Source organism: Mobula birostris, chromosome 17 (assembly GCF_030028105.1).
Source record: "Mobula birostris isolate sMobBir1 chromosome 17, sMobBir1.hap1, whole genome shotgun sequence".
NCBI classification, from domain to species: domain Eukaryota; kingdom Metazoa; phylum Chordata; class Chondrichthyes; order Myliobatiformes; family Myliobatidae; genus Mobula; species Mobula birostris.
The window spans coordinates 71,477,852-71,500,125 of NC_092386.1; the positions used below are offsets into that span (position 1 = coordinate 71,477,852).

A 22,274-nucleotide genomic window follows, 5' to 3' on the forward strand; every position below is an offset into this window, starting at 1 on the left:
GTTGGAATTCTTTGAGGAGTTAACAAGTAGGACAGATAAAAGTGGATGTTGTAAATTTGGACATTCAGAAGGTCTTCGACAACGTCCAACAGATAAGGCTGCTTACTAAGTTAAGAGTCCATGGTATTACAGGAAAGTTACTGGCATGGTTAAAGGATTGGCTGATTGGTAGGAGGCAGCGAGTGGGAATAAAATGATCCTTTTTTGGTTGGCTACCAGTGACTAGTGGTGTTCCGCCGGGCTCGGCGTTGGGACCACTTTTTTATGCTGTAAATCAATGATTTGGGTGATAGAATAGATGGTTTTGTTGCCAAGTTTGCAGATGATAAAAAGATTGGTGGAGAGGCAGATAGTGTTGAGGAAACGGGTAGGTTGCAGAAGGACTTGGACAGATTAGGAAAATGGGTAAGAAAGTGGCAAATGAAATACAATGTTGGAAAATGCATGGTCAAACACTTTGCTAGTAGAAATAAATCTGCAGACTATTTTCTAAATGGGAAGAAAATCAAAAAATCTGAGGTGCAAAGGGACTTGAGAGTTCTTGTGCAGGTAGAGTCGGTGGTGAAGAAGGCAAATGCAATGTTAGTATTCATTTCAAGAGGTCTAGAATATAAGAACAGGGATGTGATCGTGAGGTTTTATAAGGCATTGGTGAGGCCTTACCTTGAGTATTGTGAACAGTTTTGGACTCCTCGTCTAAGAAAAGATGTGCTGCCATTGGAGAGGATTCAGAGGAGGTTCACAATGATGATTCTAGGATTGAAAGGACTATCTTATGAGGAATGTTTGATAGCTCTGGGCCTGTACTCGCTGGAATTTAGAAAGATGGAGGGGGATCTCATTGAAATCTTTTGAATATTTAAGGCTGAGACAGAGTAGATGTGGGAAGGATGTTTCCCAATGTGGGGGAGTCTAGGACAAGAGGGCACAGCTTCAGGATAGAAAGGCGTCCATTTAAAACAAAGATGCGGAGAAATTTCTTTAGCCAGAGGGTGGTGAATTTGTGGAATTTATTACCACAGGCAGCAGTGGATTTAAGGCAGTGCTTCACAGGTTCTTGATTGGGCAAGACGCAGCATCAAAGGTTATGGAGAGAGTGCCAAGAAGTGGGACTGAGGAGGGGAAAAAAGGAACAGCCATGATTGAATGGCAGAGCTGGTTCGGTGGGCCAAATGGCCTAATTCAGCTTTTATGTCTTATGGTCATCTACCAAATAATTCTATTCTTGTTTTCACTGGTGCGTAACACAGGCAGCAATCCAGAGATTAAATCCTTAAGGTCTTACTTTTCAGCTTTCGATATCCTCTCTTTAGGACCTCATCCCTTTTCCTGCCGGTGTCAGAATGCTGGCTGCAGAGAATCCAACATTACATGTTGGAGTCACTTGGGCAATGAAAACCTCTTATGGGAGTTTTAGAAAAATCATTTGTAGTGTACATCTGTATTGTGAACCCAATTTACATGCAAAATTTCAGATTTCATTTGTTTATTTCCTCAGTTATGTCCTGAACACGTAGACAGTCTATTAGGCTTCTATAGGTTAATGGAAGTTTACTCAAAGGAAATTTTTTAAAATAGGTAGGTGCCTTCATTTTGTAGTTTAGTTTGAATTGTATTTTGAACATTAAAGTTTTGTTTATTGTGTGCACACAATTTGTAGATTGTGGCAGAAGGATTTGTTTTTACAAACAAATTATGTGTTCCCGCTAATCAAATCAACTGTTTGAAGAACAGAAGAAACAAACTGCAGCAGCTTTCCTAGGTAAAAGAGGGAAGTTTTACCATGAGATTGCAGTGAATGAAGGATAATTACAACAAAACAATGCATCAGTCACTTACAGCTTCATGGCTGTGAGGTGAATTTTCACCTTAGCTTTTTTGGCTGGCTATGATAACCATGTGCTATTTAAAATTATACATACTTTGTGATGAATAATTGAGAATTCCCAAATGTGTCGTGAAAATTGTAAGTAATGACTAACTTGATTGAGTTCTTCAAGAAGATGTGGATGTTGTCTACATTGATTTTAGTAAGGCATTTGAAAGATGAAGATTAAGATGCTTGAGGTTCACAGTGACTTAGCTGTTTGAATTTGGAATTAGCCTGTCCTTAGAAGACAGAATGTAGTGGTTGATGTGACTCTAGATGGGGTTCTGTGACTGGTAGATTTCCACAAGGATCCATACTGAGACCCACTACTGTTTATGATGTGTAGAAATAACTTGGATGAAAAAGTCAGCAGGTGAGTTAGTAAGTTTAGACCACAAGATATAGGAACAGAAGTAAGGATTCGGCCAATCAAGTGCTCTGCCATTCAATCATGAGCTGATCCAATTCTTCCAGTCATCCCCACTCCCTTGCTTTTACCCCATTAGCCATTGATGCTTTGGCTAATCAAGAACCTATCTATCTCTGCCTTAAATACACCCAATGACTTGGCCTCCACAGATACTCGTGGCAACAAATTCCACAGATTTACCACCCTCTGACTAAAGTAATTTCTCCGCATCACAGTTCTAAAAGGATGACCTTCAATCCTGAAATCGTGCCCTCTTGTCCTAGAATCCCCCACCATGGGAATTAACTTTGCCATATCTGATCTGTTCAGGCCTTCATAACAGGACAGTCAATATAAGTTAGAAATACAATTGTATCAGCATGAATTAATCAGTCAAGCGAGTACAGGCTCAGGACCATCAAACACTCTTCATATGTTAATCCTTTTATTTCTGGGATCATTCTCGTGAGCCTCCTTTGGACCCTCTTCAATGCCAGCACATTCTTTCTTAGATCAGGTGCCCAAAATTGCTTGCCATATTCCAAATGTGGTCTGATTAAATGCCTTACAAAGCCTCAACATTGCATCTTTGCTTTCACATTATAGTCCTCTTGAAAATAATGCTGACATTGCATTTGCCTGTCTTGCTACCAACTCAACCTGCAAGTTAACCTTGTGGGTTCTATTGCAGGATTCCCTAAGTCTTTTGGCACCACTGATTTCTTAATTAGCTCCCCATTTAGAAAATAGTCTATACCTTTATTCCCTCTACCAAAGTACATGATTATACACTTCCCTGCACTGTATTCCATCTACCACTTCTTCGCCCATTTTCCTAATCTGCCCAAATCCTTCTTTTTGTTTTCTCAAAATTACTTTCCCCTCCAATTAACTTCGTATCATCTGCAGACTTGCCCAGAAAGCCACTAATTCCATCATCCAGATCTTTGACATGTAACATGAAGAAAGCAGTCCCAACTCCAACCCTTACAGAACAAGATATTATATCTGGTTCACTGGATATTATATGCCTCCCTTTTGCTTTTATACTGTCCTTCCTTTGGAATACTACTTCTTTGGGATGAGTCTATCCTGCACCTTCCGTTTTGCTCCAGGAAAATGCCAGCTACTGTTGCCCTGCTGTCATCCCTGCTAGTGTCCTCTTCCAATCAACTTTGACCAGCTCCTCTCTAATGCCCCTGTACTCTATACAACTTTTGTACAAATGAGAGCAACTTAATGGTTTAGACCTGCCTATAAATTGTATTGTTGCTGCAAAATGTCAAATTTCACGACCTATACCGTTGATATTAAACCTGATTCTGATGAAAACCTATTCATTGATGCATGAAAATAAGTGATCTATTGCTTGGTGATAAAATACATTCATTTGAAGTATTTGCATATGAAGCAAATTATCTATTGGAAAGAAAACATAAAACTGTACTTTTATAACTGTGAGGCCTAAAGCATTCAGTAATTTACCTTGTAGCACTCAGTGGGAAATATGCAGCTTCATAGTGATGAGAAACCTGCATATTGCCATGGCAATCAACTCATTGCCAGTGTTTAAATGCTGTGATTTATTTAAACTTTAAATACATCAGTTTATAGTTTACAATGCTGGTGGCATGTTAAATTTTGCAGAATAAGAGAGTCATTGTAAATGTATCCTTCCTTTCAAAACCTCAATTGAGTCTCTCTGTATTTCAAACATATTACGTACTTGTGAAATGTTATTGGGAAAGGTTGAATAGTTTAGGACTGAATTCCCAGGGGCATAGGAGAATGAAGAGACATCATATAGAGGTATGCAAAATTAAGAGGGGTACAGATGGGTAAATACATGCAGCCTTTTTCCCCTGTGGTTGAGTGAGACGAGAACCAGGTCATAGATTTGGAGTGAAAAGTGAAATATTTAGGGGGAACCTGAGAAGAACCTTCCTCACTCGGAGGGTGGTACAAGTGTGGGACGAGCTGCCATTGGAAGAAGTGATGCATTCCTATTCAATTGCTACATTTAAGAGACATGTGCATGGGTGAGTAGGGTAAGGAAAGCTATGCTCTGGGTACAGGTAGATGGAATTAGGCAGATACTACTAATGATGAAGAGAGATGTGTCCATGATGTATTGGATAGAGTACATAACTCTTTGCAGCTTCTGATGTTCCTGGAGTTATAGAAAAGTACAGCACAGAAACAGGCCCTTTTGCCCTTCTAGTGTGTGCCAAAACCATTTAAACTGCCTACTCCCTTTGACCTGCACCTAGACCATAGCTCTCCATACCCCTACTTTCCATGTACCAATCCAAACATTGAAATCGAGCTCGCATGTACCACTTGTCCTGGCAATTCATTCCACACTCTCACGACCTTTAAATTTAAGAAGTTTCCACTCATGTTCCCCTTAACCTTTTCACCATTCACCCTTAACCCATGACCTCTAGATGTAGTCTCACCCAACCTATCTATACCCCTCATAATTATGTATACCTCTATCAAATCACCTCTCAATCTTATACGTTCCAAGGAATAAATTCCTAACATATTCAATCTCTCCTTTTAACTCAGGTCCTCCAGTCATGGCAACATCCTTGTAAATTTTCTCTGCACGCTTTCAACCTTATTTACATCTTTCCTGTACGTAGGTGACCAAAACTGCACACAATACTCCAAACTAGTCCTCACCAATATCTTATACAACTTCAACATAACATCCTATCTCCTGTACTCAATATCTTAATTTATGAAGGTCATTGTGCCAAAAGCTTTCTTTACGACCCTATCTACCTGTGTCACCATTTTCAACTAATTATGGACCTTTATTCCCAGATCCCTTTGATCTACCACAGTGCTCAGAGCCCTACTGTGTAAGACCTACCCTGGTTGGTCCTACCAAAGTGCAACACCTTGTCTGCATTAAATTTCGTCTGCCATTTTTCCAGCTGATCCAGATCCCCGTACAAGCCATGATAGCATTCCTTGCTGTCCACCACACCTCAATCTTGGTGTCATCCACAAGTTTAACACATTATCATTCAGATTGTTGATACAGATGATAAACAAGAATGGATCTTGCTCCGATCCTTGCGGCACTCCACTAGTCACAGACCTCCAGTCAGAGAGGCAATTGTCTACTACCACTCTCTGGCTTCTCCCACAAAGCTAATGTCTCACCCAATTTACCACCTGATCTTGAATGCCAAGTGATTGAACCTTCTTGACCAACCTTGTCAAATGCCTTGCTATGCATTTGAACTGCTGTACCAGACCATGATTCAACCAGTTAGGATACTTTCAACAGTTCATACGCAGCAGTTTGTTAGAGTGTTTGGTGACAGACCAAACCTCCTTAACCTTCTAAGAAAGTAAAGACTCCAGCATATTTTCCGTATGATTGTATTTATATGCTGGTCATCCAATCTGTCAACATGAAGGAATTTAAAGCTGTCTCCACCACCAGTTCCCCCAGAGTAGATAGGTGTATGTCACCCTCCTTCCCCTTAGTAAAGTCATCAGTTTAGCTTTGCTGATGTTAAATGAAAAGTTCTTTTTTACTGCGCCACTTAACTAGGTGACCTATCTCACTTTGCCACCAGGTGACCTATCTATATACCAAATGGATTTAGACATTTTTACCATGTTACTATCATGGCTCTTATAAGTTTGTATTCTTTTACCAGGACTCCTTCAGCCTCCACTGACCCAAGTGAAAATTACCGATATCTTTCAGTCTCTCCTCTTGGATGAAACAGTCATCCCAGAAAATATCCTGATGAATCTCCTCTGCATTCTTTCCTTCCTGTAGTGTGGCATCCAGTACTGTACACAGTATTCCACCTGTGTGGCCTTTGCAATGCTATAAGAAGTTGTACCAAGACGTCCCTGCTCTTGTATCCAGGTTCTTAAAGACAATCCTTCATTACTTGTGCTGACATCTTCGGGGTTCTTTTGCACCAAGATCCCTTTGTTTGCAATACTCCTTCAGGCCTTACTTTATGCGATACATTTCCTAACCTATTTAAATCCTCCAAAATGCATCACCTCACACTTACTATTTTCAAAGAAAGGCTGTTAACTGGAATTGCATAAACAGCCGAACTGACAAAGATCCTTGTATCTAATGCTGCTGTAATATTGAATGTTACTATGAGCATTAAATATCAACCCAGACCAGGTCATTGCCACATAATTTTGAGTCAATGTTTTGATTTAAGGGCTTGTCCAATTCCTTGCTAAAGAAAGAATGTTTGAAAGATAAATTTGTAGATAACTTCTGGAATTGTAGGAATTTGGGCCAATGATAAAATACCGTGAGCCACAGCTTAAATCAGTTTTATGTATAAATTAATGATATTTTACAAAGCATAAAAGAAAAGAATTTTTTAGGATATAAATTCAGTTGTGACCATTTCTTAATACATTACCGGGGTAGCAGTGCAAGGTTTGAAAATCTATTGATTTTTTTTAACGTTGATGCTGCAGTTCTGTTCTTTGCATGAAAATTCATCCACTTTTATTCTTAGCAAATAGAAACTGATGAAAACATAAAGAAATCTGACCAGGCAAAATTTACAGTAAGCAGTGAAGAGGAACGAGTGGCCATTGATTTATTAAACCAAGCCAGGAAAACAGGAGTTGCAACCAAAAGTGAGTGCTGTCTTCAAAGTGTCAATTTGCGTTTGTAGATTTCATTTTTCTTTAAGAGGAATACAATTAAGTGAATGGTAAAAACGTTCAACTGCACATAATCTAATTTCATTTTTATTATAAAATCCTCAACTTTATCTCCTTAAAGTCTACCATTTTTCCAAAGTTAACAGTCCCAGTTTCGAAAGTCTGCACAATGTTCCTTCCCAGTGACTTGATGTTCATTCATATGAAATGATTGGAAGTGCGTACATAGTCTGACCATTAATGTTGATGTCCTTTTAATTAAGTCAGATAATTCCACTTCGACCTTCCTATGTACATGCTATTCAGTCATGTCTGGCAATCAAATTCTTCCAGGGAACCAAACTGGAAAAGCACTTATTTTTCCCAAGCAGTTAGGCTGATCAGCTCCACCCACTAACCAATCCCACCACCATTATGTTATCATTTCTCCTGTCAAAGTCACTCCTGTACCTAGCATCACTCTATATACATAAATCTATGCATTTAAGCTATATTATGGATTTATATTAATTTTTCTTTTTACTGTATTCTTTATCTTATTGTGTCTTTTTTGTGCTGCCTCAGATTGGGAGTAAAATTTATTTTGTTCTCCTTTACATTTATAGACTAGAAATGACATTAAAAATCTTGAATTTTAAACAATCTTGAAATGATGCAACACAGGCATTGCCATCAGTTATAACATTTGCTCCAAAGGCAGAGAAAGATATCTGTATTGACATAAGGCTTTTGTGAGTAAGAAAGCCAGTTTGATTGCATTCAGCCAGTGCTTATGCTGGAGTGAATAACTAACTTTGTGTTGCAGGTATCTATAATTTTATGTATTTAGTCATAGAGAAGTACAGCCCAGAAATAGGCCCATCGTGTCCATACTTAACCACTTAAACTGCCTACTCCCATCAACCTGCACCGGGACCATAGCTCTCCATACCCCTACCATCCATGTACTTATCCGAACTTTTCTTAAGCATTGAAATTGAGCTCGCGTGCACCACTTGTGCTGGCAGCTCATTCCGCACTCTCAACTCTCGTGACCCTCTGAGTGAAGTTTTCCCTCATATTACCCTTAAACATTTCACCTTTTACCCTTTACTCATGACTTCTAGTTGTAGTCCCACACAACCTCAGTGGAAAAAGCCTGCTTGCATTTACCCCATCTATACTCCTTATAATTTTGTATCAAATCTCCTCTCAACCTTATACGTTCCAAGGAATAAAGTCCAAGCCTATTCAATCTTTCCAAATAACTCAGTTCCTCCAGACCTAGCAACATCCTTGTAAATTTTCTCTGTACTTTTTCAACCTTATTTTCATCTTTCCTGTAGATAGTTGATCAAAACTGCACTCAATACTTCAAATTAGGCCTCACCAATGTCTTATACAACCTCAACATAACATCCTATCTCCTCTATTCAATACCTTGATTTATGAAGGCTTTCTTTATGACCCTATCTACCTGTGATGCCACTTTTAACAAATTATGGACTTGTATTCCCAGAACCCTCTGTTCTACCACACTCCTTAGGGATCTACCGTTCACTGTGTAAGACCTACCCTGGTTCGTCCTACCGAAGTGCAAAACCTTGCACTTGTCTGCATTAAAAGCCATCTGCTCTTTTTCAGACCACTTTTTCCAACTGATCTAGATCCCACTGCAAGTCATGCTGGCCTTCTGTACTGACCACTATACCCCCAATCTTGGTGTCATCCACAAACTTGCTGCTACAGTAAACCACATTATCATCCCAGTCATTGATACAGATGACAAACAACAACGAACCCAGCACCGATCTCTGCGGCACTCTACTAGTCAAAGGCCTCCAGTCAGAGGGGCAATCAGCTACTACTAGCTGTCTAATGCCATTTCTCTTGTGTAAGAGTATAATGAAAATAGGGTGAGGCTCAAATGTGCTGCACCATATCCAACTTGGCCATTGAATAATAGACTTGGCTTTTATAAGAGAATTGATCATTTCTACCAATATAATTAAAGGTATAATGTCATTGATGTTAACCCCAGAACAAATAAGTTCCTGTGAAAAGAAAACAAATGAATTGGGAAAGTGTAGAGAAAGGAAATAATGTTTCAGGTTTCAACATCCAATCCTTATGAACACATAATAATCTCATGAACTTGTTTTTCTTTTTGTGCATGTTTATTAGATCATCTCCATATGATGCCAGTCACCTTTGAAAAAGACAATGACAGCAATGGGCATATTGACTTTATAACAGCGGCATCCAACTTACGGGCAAGGATGTACAACATTGATGCAGCAGACAGGTTGAAGACAAAGAGGATAGCTGGAAGGATTATTCCTGCCATAGCAACAGCAACTGCAGCAGTATCAGGGCTGGTAAGAGCTTCACTATCCTTTCTGGTTCAATTTCTTAATCCATGGAAGCACAAGTATTTGATAATCATAAAGGCTTCGCAAATCAGAGCTCAGAGTTTCAAATCCCAAACTGCCTGATAGATTATGAGTCTCTTTATTACTCCCCCCTACTTCCCAGCATAACTGTTTCTGTGATCCTTTCTCACAGGTTGCTTCTCTTTATTCCCAACTTACCAATTGCCTGTCACAAATGTTCTCAGGAATAGAAACCTTAGTTCTGACCGTACTTAAACTCTGAAGATTAACTTGTCTTTTTCTACATACAGTATATTTTTGACATCTCTCTCTTCACTCATTCACTCATTCTCTTTCACTCTCTCCCTTTCCCTCCCCTCCCCCTTCCTCCTCCCCTCCCCATCCCCCTCCCTTTTCTCATCCTATTTCTTCCCTCTGCCTGCTTTTTTTCCCCCTCCTCTCTCTTTGTCTCTTCCCCCATCTCTACCCTCTCTTGCCCACTTCCTTGTTCCCTCTGACATTTCCCCTCTCACTCCTTCACACTCCTTTTGTGAAGAAAAAGCATTTCATGATGTATATTGTATACATTTCTCTGACATTAAACTTGACCTTTAAACCTTTCTGTCACTCTCTTCTTGCTCCTTTTCACGCCCACTCATACATTAGCTCTCTCTTGCCCATATCCTCGCTTTCTCTTGCTCTTGCTGTTGCTCTCACTCTCCCTCTCACCCACTCTCGCTCACATTCTTACTCTTTTGTGCAAGGTCATTGTTTACCAAAGGTCTTCACTAGTTCAAGAAGATTGCTCATCTCCATCTTTTTGGGTACAGTTGAGAAAGGACAATAATTGTAGCATTTCCTGCAAAGCATGACAAGTGACAGATTAAAGATCCAGCAGAAATGGAAAACACTTTGGAGTCTGGTATTGCTATTAACTAATGATATTTATTAGTAACTATGCAATACAGTAATATAAATGCAGATATATCAAACAGGTTAGCAATGATTGATTATATATATGTGTGTGTGTGTGTGTGTGTGTGTGTGGAAATATATGAAAACCAAGCTTCAAGTCTAGGGGTAAATAGATAGTCTTACAATGATGAGTAAGGTTCAGTTCAGTTCGTGGTATTTAGTTGAGGGATGATGGAGAGAGAGAGAGAGCGAAAGATTTGAGTCTTCAGGTGAGCTGACGCCGTCGATCTTCCCGTTGTCCTCCGAAATCCTTTAGAAGTCACTGACTGTGACCACAACAAAGGGGACCATTCTTCTGTGGTGGAATTATCAACCCAGGCAAGAGGTGGACACACAAATAACTCCCCACCGGTCACACCCTTTTCACACTGCGAGAGCCACTGATCGATCTACCTGATCGATCCTCCAAAATCCACCTTTTCTGTGGGCACAACAAAGAGCTCATTCAGTGTCCAAAACCATGTGTCTGTAGGACTAACAGCTGACCATCTATTTATCTCACCGTGCTGAATACCAACTGTCCATCATGCAGCTCCTCTCTTCTCTCTCTGTAAGAACTTGGAAGCTGCTAGTGTCCTTGTAGAAAGTATAAACATGCTGCCGAAAAACCATAACAGCATCTCAAAGCAGTTTTCGCTTCTCTCTCTCTTTCTTTCTTTCTTTCTCTCTCTTTTAACAAGGTATCTGTGTTGGACAAAAGCACAGTTCATAGGGGTAATTCAGGATCCCGTCACAATATGAACTAAAAAAAATAAATACCCTCAAGTAGGTTTTCTCTTTTATTTACAGGTGGCACTGGAGTTAATCAAACTTGTTGCAGACCTTCCACTTGAAGCATACAGAAATTGTTTCTTTAACCTGGCTCTTCCATTTATGGTTTTTACTGAACCAGTGGCGGTGAAGAAAACACAAATAAGGTAAAAAGCGCCTCAGCCAGAGGCAAACAGAATAACTGTGATGGGGTTTTATCTTTAAAATTCTGAATATGGTGTGTTTAAGAAACTTATTTTCTTTTCAAAGTTAATTTTTTAAAATAATTTTTGCTCCATGAACCGAGTGATCATGGGAGCTAAAAGATGGTCCTGTGGGGCTTGTATTTTGGCTAAATGTCATTAAATTGTAGGACAGGTACACTGAAACATCCTTGTTTACTCTGTGTGGAATTAACATTCCAGCTAGAGAACGTGGTGTACACTCATTTAAAAAGAATCTGGTCCTACCAAAAGGAATATCTGTTTTTATTCTCTTTACACTCAATCTTAAACCCTCTTGTATCCTGCTCATATTCCGAATTTCAGGGGAGATTACATAAAAACAGATATGTACCTGGAATTTAAAAGGTTCAGAAATGAATTTAGATTCATAGAATTATATAGCATTGAAAGAGGCATCTCAGCCCAACCTGTCCACACCAAGAAATGGATACCTTCCTGTCAATGGTTTCCATTTTTATCCCATTTCCTGAAACTTGGTGCGTAGCCCTCTGTGATTAGCAATTCAAGTGCTCAACTTAGATACTTCTTAACTGCTGCCATTGACCAGAGCCATCAAATGTTCTTCATATGACAAGCCTTTCAATCGCAGAATCATTTTTGTGAGCCTCCTTTGAAACTTCTGCAATATCAGCAGATGCTTTCTAAGATAAGGGGCTCAAAACAGCTCACAATACTCCAAGTCAGGCCTCACCAGTGTTTTATGAAGCCTCAACATTATGTCTTTTTTTATTTTCTTGTCCTCTTGAAATGAATGCTAATGTCACATTTGCCTTCCTCACCACTTGTGAGGTGTGAGGAATATGGAGGGACATGAACAGATGAGTTTAGTTGGCCATTTGATCGCTAATTTATGTTGTTCAGCACAACACTGTGGGCCGAAGGGCCTGTTCCTGTGCTCTACTGTTCCATGTTCTATAGAGATGAAATGCCCTGCCAGGAGTGCTGGTAGCGGCAGATACATTTGGGGCATTTAAGAAACTCCTAGACATGGATGATAGAAAAGTGGCGGCTATGTAGGAGGGATGGGTCAGATCAGGAGTCCCCAACCTTTTTTGCACCGCGGACCGGTTTAATATTGACAATATTCTTGCAGACCGGCCAACCAGCGTAGGTTAAACTCACCTCAACATGTCTTTTACAGTTAGGGTTGCCAACTTCCTCACTCCCAAATAAGGGACAAAAGTAGCAGTCAAATCCCGGAACACTTTACCCCAGGAAAGACTACCATGACCATGAAGCCTTGCGCTGGCACCTGTGTGCGCATGCGTGATGTCCACATGTGCGTACGTGCCGATTTTTTTCCCCCACAAATCGGTTTTGCCTTGATCTCCCGGACTATACTGTACATACATTATTTCTACTTTATATAGGCTGTGCATTTATCATATCATTCCTGCTTTTACTATATGTTAGTGTTATTTTTGGTTTTATGTGTTATTTGGTATGACTTGTTACGTTATTTTTTGGGTCTGGGAACGCTCAAAAATTTTTCCCATATAAATTAATGGTAATTGCTTCTTTGCTTCACACCATTTCGGCATGAAAGGTTTCATAGGAACGCTCTACCTTAGTGGGGGAAATACAGGAGAAGGGCAATTTAGCCCAATATACGGGATGTCCCAGCAAATACGGGACAGTTGGCAACCCTATGTTCAAGTTCAACAGTGCGTGACAGGGAATGAGGAAAGATGCAGCTGACTCATATCGTTTCCTCACGGCCTGGTAGCACATGCTTTGCGGCCCGGTGGTTGGGGACTGCTGGGTTAGATTAATCCCAAAGTAGATTAAAAGGCCAAAGAGTCCAAAAAATAATAGCTGTAATATTCAATGATCTATGTTCTAAAGCAGATAGGATGGGTAGAAATTGCTTTCATAGAACATTCTGCTGGGGGGATGAATCAGTTGGGTCAGTGGTGTTGTGACCAGCTCTGAGGCTCAGCAGGGAAGAGTAACATAAGGCAGAGCAATGGTGATAGGACACTATAGTTTGGAAAGAGACACCGGATGGTATGTTGCCTCTCAGGCACTAGGGTCTAAGATGTCTTAGAGTAGTTGCAGAATATTTTCAGAGGGAGGGTGAGCAGTCAGGGTGCACATTGCTGCTAATAACATAGGCAGAAAGGGATCTTGTGTAGTGAATACAGGTAGTTAGTGAAGAAGCTGAAGAACAGGACCTTTGACCAGCGACCAAGGAGATCAGAAGTTTGAGAGGAGGGAATTTCACTCAGGTTTACTGACCAAGTGTAAAGGGCAGCAACTCTGGGCAGTTTTTTTTTGGAGCTCTGACCAATGACGAATCGGCACTTGGGATTGATTAGCAAAAACAAATTAAAGGAAAGCAGGGGAAAGCAGAGCGAGCATCATTGTATTAGACAGAGTTAGGATGGAGATTTTGAGGCTTAGGCTCTTAGAGGCTTCAGTCAGAGAAAGCAAAAAGGAAAAGCAATAGGTAAGGCTCCACCCCCATCCACCCTTCTTTACATTTCATCAGTTAGGACAGCAGAGAAATGCTCAACTCAGCAGGCTAGACCACTTCTATGGAAAACAGTTAGCGTTTCGGGTTGAGGCCTTTCATCGGGACTGGGAAAAAAAGATTAGGTCAGAGCGTGAAAGTGGGGGGAGAGGAGGAAGAAATACTAGGTGGTAGGTGAAACCAGGAGATGGGGAGGGGTGAAGTAAAGGGGTGAGAAGTTGATTTTGTGAAAGAGATAAAAGGCTGGAGAAGGAGAGGGCAGAAGGTCATGGAATAAAGGGAAGGGGGAGGAGCACCAGAGGGAGTTGATGGGCAGATACAGTGAGAGAGGGAAAAGGGAATGGGGAATGGTGAAGGTGGAGGAGGGACAATTACCAGAAGTTTGAGAGATTGATGTTCATGCCATCAGGTTGGAGGCTACCCAGACAGAATATAAGGTGTTGCTCCTCCAACCTGAGTGTGGCCTCATCGTGGCAGCAGAGTAGGGCAGGAACTGACGTTGGAATGAGAATGGGAAGTAGAATTGAAATGGTGGCCACAGGAAGATAACGCTTTTTCTGGTGGTGCGCAGCGAAGTGGCCATCTGCGTTGGGTCTCACTGATATACAGGAGGCCACACTGGGAGCACTGGATACAGTAGATGACCCCAACACACTCACAGGTAAAATGGAGAGGAAAGAAAGATGTGCTAGGTAGTGGGATCCCATTGGAGGTGGCAGAAGTTATGGAGGATTAGGCTGGACACAGAGGTTCGTGGGCTGATGGGTAAGGACAAGAGGAACCCTATCCCTGGCTGGGTGGCAGGAGGATGGGATAAGGGCAGACATATGCAAAATGGAAGAGATACGAATTATGGAACACCTGGAATTGAGACTTGGTTGTGGGAGGGGCAGAATTGGCACTTCAGTGTCCTGGGGTTCAGTTGTTTTAGACATGTCACAGCAGGAGGGATTAAAGAAGGAGGGGTGGCACTACTAGTCAGGGAAGATGTCATGGCAGTGCTTCGTCAGACAGACTGGAGAACTTGTCTAGTGAGGTGTTATGGGTGCAATTGAGAAATAAGAAAGATATGGCCAAATTCATGGGGCTATATTACAGACCACTCAAATGTCCAAGGGATTTAGAGGAACAAATGTGTAGAGGGATCTCAAACTTGCAAGAAATGTAAGGTTGTTATACTAGGTGATTTTAACTTCCCACATGTTGACTGGGTCTCCACTCTTACCACTGCCGGCGATCTGACAGGAATTTCAGGATCCAGCTACACAAGGCAGGGTGAAGGCCTAGGTCTTTGAGCTTCTTGTCGCGTGTGGATGGAATTATGGTGTTGAATGCTGAACTGTAGTCTAAGGACAGCATTCTCACAGCAGCATGCATCATCTATCGATCGGTGTGTTGGTAGGTGAATTATAGGGTTTCCAGTGTGGGTGGTAGCATGCTGCAGATGTAGTCCTTGGCCAGCTTCTCAAAGCATTTGATTATTATTGAGGTGAGTGCGACAGGGCGCCAGTCATTCAGACTTGTTACCTCGGTCTTTTTAGGTACAGGGGCAATGGTGGATCTCTTAAAGCAGAGGAGCACTCTACACTGGGAGAGATTAAAAATGTCTGTAAACACACCTGCCATTTATTCCACGCACATCCTGAGTACCCGCTCTGGAATGCCATCCGGTCCCACAGCCTTGCGACTGTCCACTCATTGGAAACACCTGCGTTTTTCAGCCTCAGAGATGACCGAGGTGCAGGTTGCTTCGGCGACTCTCCTCAGAGGCTCAGTGTTGGTGACATCAAACCAAGCGTAAAAAAAATTTAGCTCGTCTGGGAGAGGGGCAGTGATGTTGGTAGTACTGCTGCACTTAGCTTTGAAGTCTGCCATCTTAGTGTGTTTTGAGGAAGTTACCGGGAAAATAAAGGCAAGGCAGTGGATGTTGTCTACAAGGACTTTAGCAAGGTATCTGACAAGGCAGGTCAAGAAGGTTCAGTTGCTCAGAGTTCAAAATGATGTACAAAATTGGATTAGATAATGGCTTTGTGGGAGAAGCAAAAGAGTGGTTGCCTCTGACTGGAAGCCTGTGACTAGGGGTGTGCCACAGGGATCGGTGCTGGGTCTGTTGTTGTTTGTAACTTACATCAGTGATCTGGATGACAATTTGATACTGGATCAGCAAATTTGTGGATGACACCAAAACTGGGGATGCAGTTGACAGTGCGGAAGACTATCATGGCTTGCAGAGGGATCTGGATCAACTGGAAAAATGGGCTGAAAATGGCAGATGGAATTTAATGCAGACAAATGTGAGCTGTTGCACTTGGGTAGGACCAACCAGAATTTGTCTTACACAGTGAACGGTAGGGCACTGAGGAGTATGGTAGAACAAAGGGATCTGTGAATGGAGGCCCATAATCAGTTGAAAGTGGCATCACAGGTAAATAGGGCCATAAAGGAAGCTTCTGTCACATTGGCCTTCATAAATCAAGGAAATATGATGACATGTTGAGGTTGTATAAGACATTGGTGAGCCCTAACTTGGAGTATTGTGTGCAGTTTTGGTCACCTACCTACAGGAAAGATGTAAAAAAGGTTAAAAGAGTACAGAGAAAATCTACAAAGATGTTGCTGGGTCTGGAGGACACGAAACATAAGGAAACATTGAAAAGGTAAGGACTGTATTTCTTAGAACATATAAAATTGACAGGAGAATAGATAGAGGTGTTCAAAATTTTGAGAGGTATAGACAGAGTAAACGTAAGCAGACTTTTTCCACTGAGGTTGGATGAGACTACAACTAGAGCTCATATGGTAACGGTGAAAGATGAAAAGTTTAAGGGGAACTTTAGGGGAAATTTGTTCACTCAGAGGATCGCAAGAGTGTGGAACGAGCTACCAGCATCCGAGCTTGATTTCACCTTTTAAGAAAAGTTTAGATAGATACATGGACGGTATGGAGGGCTGTGGTCCCGGTGCAGGTTGATTGCAGTAGGCAATTTAAATAGTTTTGGCATGGACTAGATGGGCCAAAGGGCCTGTTTCTATGATGAACTCCAAGATGGTAATCTCAGGATTACTCCCGGTGCCAGGTGCTGAGTGGGGCAGGAATAGGGTGATATTCCTATAGAATATAAGAATAGAATGAGTGGCTGAGGAATTGGTACAGGGGGCGAGGTTTCAGGTTCTTTGTTCATTCGAACTTTTTCTGGGGTAGCGTGACCTGTACAAGAGGGATGGGTTGCATCTGATTTGGAACCAATATTCTAGCCAGGAAGTTCGATGGTGCTACTTGTGAGGGTTTAAATTAGTTTGACAGGGGGATGAGAACTAGAGCACATCAGAAAGTAGAGGGATGGAGAGGAAGGTACTGTAGAGGAGGTCCTGAAAACAGAATACAGGGAATTAGGAAGTAAATTGAGAGGCAGGACCTCAGGGATAATAATCTCGGAATTGCTGCCTGTGCCACACAACAGTGAAGATATAAATACATGGTTGAAGAATTGGAACAAAGGGCAGGAATTCAGATTTCTGTATAATTGGCACCTGTTCTGGTGGAGGGGCCGGTAGTGCTGAGGAAACGGAGAGTCTGCAGAGAGACTTGGATAGATTGGAAGAATGGGCAGAGAAGTGGCAAATGAAGTACAATGTTGGAAAGTGTATGGTTATGCACTTTGGCAGAAGTAATAAACGGGCAGACTATTATTTAAATGGGGAAAGAATTCAAAGTTCTGAGATGCAACGGGACTTGGGAGTCCTCGTACAGGATACCCTTAAGTTTAACCTCTAGGTTGAGTCGGTAGTGAAGAAGGCGAATGCAATGTTGGCATTCATTTCTAGAGGAATAGAGTATAGGAGCAGGGATGTGATGTTGAGGCTCTATAAGGCGCTGGTGAGACCTCACTTGGAGTACTGTGGGCAGTTTTGGTCTCCTTATTTAAGAAAGGATGCGCTGACGTTGGAGAGAGTACAGAGAAGATTCACTAGAATGATTCCGGGAATGAGAGGGTTAACATATGAGGAATTTTGTCTGCTCTTGGACTGTATTCCTTGGAGTTTAGAAGAATGAGGGGAGACCTTATAGAAACATTTCGAATGTTGAAAGGCATGGACAGGGTGGATGTGGCGAAGTTCTTTCCCATGATGGGGGAGTCTAGTACGAGAGGGCATGACTTAAGGATTGAAGGGCACCCATTCAGAACAGAAATGCGAAGAAATTTTTTTTGTCAGAGGGTGGTGAATCTATGGAATTTGTTGCCACGGGCAGCAGTGGAGGCCAAGTCATTGGGTGTATTTAAGGCAGAGATTGATAGGTATCTGAGTAGCCAGGGCATCAAAGGTTATGGTGAGAAGGCGGGGGAGTGGGACTAAATAGGAGAATGGATCAGCTCATGATAAAATGGCGGAGCAGACTCGATGGGCTGAATGGCCGACTTCTGCTCCTTTGTCTTATGGTCTTAAATGCAGACAGCAAAGAGTTAAATTGTACCACAGAAGCAAAATTCAAAAGAGTTGTTTGTGAACCCTGTAGAATTTTCTGTATTTCTGCATAAATATCTTCAGATCTTCACTTAAGGTCTCTTTGCTTTTATATTCTATTCCCCTTGAAATATATGCCAACATTGAATTTGCTTTCTTTACCACAGACTCAACCTGTAAATTAACCTTCTCGGAGTCTTGTATGAGGACTCCTAAATCCCTCTGCACTTCTGATGTCTGGGCTTTCTCCCCATTTAGATAACAGTCTGCACTACTGTTCCTTTTATCAAAATGCATTATCATGCATTTCCCAACATCTGCCACTTTTTTGCCCATTCTTCCAATTTGTCTAAGTCCTGCTGTGATCACATTGCTTCCTCAGCACTACCTACCCCTCTACCTATCTTCGTATCATTTGCAAACTTTGCCACAAAACCATCAATTCCATTATCCAAATGATTGACAAACAACATGAAAAGGAGCGGTCCCAATATTGACCACTGAGGAATACCACTAGTCACTGGCAGACACAAGAAAAGGCCCCCTTTATTCCCACTCTTTGCCTCTTGGCTGTCAACCTTTCTCTATCCATGCCAGTATCTTTCCAGTAATACCATAGGATTTTATCTTGTTAAGCAGCCCCAAGTGTGTCACTTTTATCAAATGCCCGCTGAAAATCCAAGTAAATGACATCCACTGCCTCTCCTTTGTCCACTCTGCTTGTTACTTCCTCAAAGAACTCTAACAGATTTGTCAGGCAAGATTTCCCTTCACAGAAACCATGCTGACTTTGACTTATTTTATCATTAGTCTCCAAGTACCCCGAAACCTCATCCTTAATAAAGACTCCAGCACTTTCCCAACCACTGAGGTTAGGCTGACTGGCCTATAATTTCCTTTCTTTTGCCTTCCTCCCTTCTTAAAGAGTGGAGTGACATCTACAATCTTCCAGCCCTCCAAGACCATGCTGGGATCAAGTAATTCTTGAAAGATCATGACCAATGCATCCATTAGCTCTTCAGCAGCCTCTCTCAGGACCCAGGGATGTAGTCCATCTGGTCCGGGTGACTTAGCCACCTAAAACCTTTGAGTTTGCCTAGCACTTTTTCCTTTGTAATAGCAATGGCACTCACTCCTGCTCCCTTACACTCGGGAACCTCTGGCACACGGCTGGTGTCTTCCACAGTGAGAACAGATGCAAGGTACCTATTAAGTTCATCTGCCATTTCTTTGTTCCCCATTACTACCTCATCAGCATTATTTTCCAGTGGTTCGATATCAACTCTAACCTCCCTTTTACTCTTTACTGTGGGACATACCTATCCTGCACCTGGTGAACTAATCCCAGAAATTTCGGCCATCTCTGCTTTGCCATCATCCCCACTGGTATCCTCCTCCAGTCCATCTGGCCAAACTCCTCTCTCTCATACCGCTGTAATTCCATTTATTCCATTGCAAAACTGGTACGTGATTTGTGCTTCTCTCTCTCAAAGTGCGGCATGAATTCAGTCATATTATGATCACTGGCTCCTAAGGGTTCCTTTACATTAAGCTCCCTGATAAGATCTGGGTCATGACACAACACCCAATCGAAGATAGCCTTTCTCCAAGTAGGCTCAAGCACAAACTGCTCTAAAAAAGCCGTCTCATAGGCATTCAACAAATCCTTCGATTGCGATCCAACACCAATCTGATTTTCCCAATCCCCTTGCACATTGAATTCCCCCATTAGAATTGAGCCACTACCCTTATTACATGCATTTTCCAACTCCCTTTGCAATTTCAATCCCACATCTTGGCTACTATTTGGATGCCTATATATGATTCCCATAATGTTTTTTTTTAACCCTTGCAGTTTCTTAACTCCGTCCACAAAAACTAGACATTTTCTGACCCAATGTCACTTCTTTCTAAAGATGTAATTCCGTCTCTTACCAACAGAACCACACCAGCACCTATGCCTTCCTGGTTGTCCTTTCAATACAAAGTATTTCCATTGATGTTAAGCTCTCAACTATGGCCTTCTATCAGCCACGACTCTGATGTCATACTGACCAATTTCTAATTGCGCCACGAGGTCGTCCACCTTATTACGAATGCTACACGCTACACCCCACATCCAAGTATTTTGTATCAAGGAAAATATTGGACTCTTTTTATACCGAGATGATGGATACTTGGAATGTGCTGCCAGAGCTAGTTCTGGGGGCATATACAACTGAAGTATTTATAGGGCTTTTCAGTGGACACATATGCAGGGAATGGAAGGGGCTTAATTAGTTTGGCAGAACATCATGGGCCAAAGGACCTTATTCTTTGTTCTTTGTCTTAACCGCCAAAGTAATTTCATGTCCTCTTTTTGCCCTCCTGATTTTGCTGCTAAGTGTTCCAACCATGGCGTACATCCCATACTCCGAGGATTTTTTTTGATCACAAATACCTATCCCTGACATATCCATCCTTTATATTTGACCAGACCCTCAATAACAATCATGAACCAGGGTTCCCTAAACCTGCTACCTTTACTTCACTCTTAGCCAAAGCATGCTGATCCTAAACTCTCCGTGTCTCCTTTTTAAAGCCTTCCAGTTGCGAGACATCCTTTAAACTGTGAACAGCCCCTCCCATTCACCCTTTGCAAGTTCTTCTCTAATGTCTTCAAAAAATCTGCCTTGCCCAATTTAGGACATTCATTTGTAGACCAGTCGTACCTTTCTCCATGACGTTTTAAAACTAATAGAATTATGATCACTGGTCCTATCCTGCTCCTGCACAGACACTGATACTTGCCCTACTTTATTTCCCAAGAGAGGTCAAGTGTTGCCTCCTCTCAAGTAGAACTATCCCCATTTTGTTTGAAAAAACATTCCCAAGTTGTCAGGACACTGGAGCAGGGATCCAGTACTGTGCACATTGTGATATTAATTGTGTAACAAATCCTGAGGTGCAAACAAAGTCAGTGTCAAAGTTCAGATAGAGATCAAAACATCCAGAGAAATCTAAAAACCAGAATCAGGAAATAGGCAGAGTGGATATTCAGATAGACAGAGCACAGATACAAAGGCTCAGGAAAATTCACTGGCACAATCTGGCAACAAACAAGTGAAAACACAGGACTGAAATACACTGAGCAATAAACAGAGAGGCAGATGATAGGTGGAGCACAATGAGACACAAGTGGCAGCGATACAGGTAATAATGAGAAATAGATGAGAGACGGAGTACTCAGTAATACAGGGGCAGGAGTAGAGCAGGAGCAGGGACATGGCAATACAAAACCACAGACTGACAGCTAGGGGAAAACACACAAAAAGACAGAGTTCAACTGGGGGTACTGACACAAGCACAATTAACAGTTAATATGAGGAAAGTTCATCAGTCCACAGTGAGAGAAATTGTCTACAAATGAAGGAAACTCAGCACTGTTGCTACTCTCCCTAGGAGTGGGCAACCTGCAAAGATCACACCAAGAGCACAATGTGCAATGTTGAAGGAGGTGAAAAAGAACCCAAGGGTAACAGCAAAATACCTTCAGAAATCTTTAGAACTTGCTAAAGTCTCTGTTCATCTGTCCACTATAAGAAAAACACTGAACAAGAATGGTGTTCATGGAAGGACACCACAGAGGAAACCATTGGTCTCCAAAAAAAACCATTGCTGCACATCTCAAGTTTGTAGAAGACCACCTGGATATTCTACATTGCTTCTCAGACAACGTTCTGTAGACAGATGAGACAAAAGTTGAACATTTTGGTAGAAATGCACATTACTATGTTTGGAGGGAAAAGGCCACTGCACACCAACGCCAAAACCTCATCCCAACGGTGAAGCATGGTGGAAGGAGCTTCCGCCGCCTCCAACGGGATCCCACCACTAAGCACATCGTTCCCTCCCCCCCCCCCCCGCTTTCCGCAGGTATTGTTCCCTACGTGACTCCCTTGCCCATTCGTCCCCACCATCCCTCCCCACCAATCTCCCTCCTGGCACTTATCCTTGTAAGTGGAACAAGTGCTACACATGCCCTTACACTTCCTCCCTCACCACCATTCAGAGGCCCAGA

General features: G+C 41.9%; 1 protein-coding gene across 4 annotated transcripts in view; it reads left to right on the forward strand.

Annotated features, from left to right (window-relative positions):
- Positions 1-22,274, forward strand: part of uba6 (ubiquitin like modifier activating enzyme 6) — a 447,925-nt gene that overhangs the window by 397,522 nt on the left and 28,129 nt on the right. For all 4 annotated transcript variants that reach the window (XR_011889573.1, XM_072281896.1, XM_072281895.1 and 1 more), the window contains 3 exons: positions 6,806-6,929; positions 9,120-9,313; positions 11,072-11,199. Coding sequence is in view for 3 of the 4 variants with exons in the window: in XM_072281896.1 (XP_072137997.1) it covers positions 6,806-6,929; positions 9,120-9,313; positions 11,072-11,199 (446 nt within the window). In the remaining variant the exon portion in view is untranslated. The remainder of the gene's footprint in view (positions 1-6,805; positions 6,930-9,119; positions 9,314-11,071; positions 11,200-22,274) is intronic.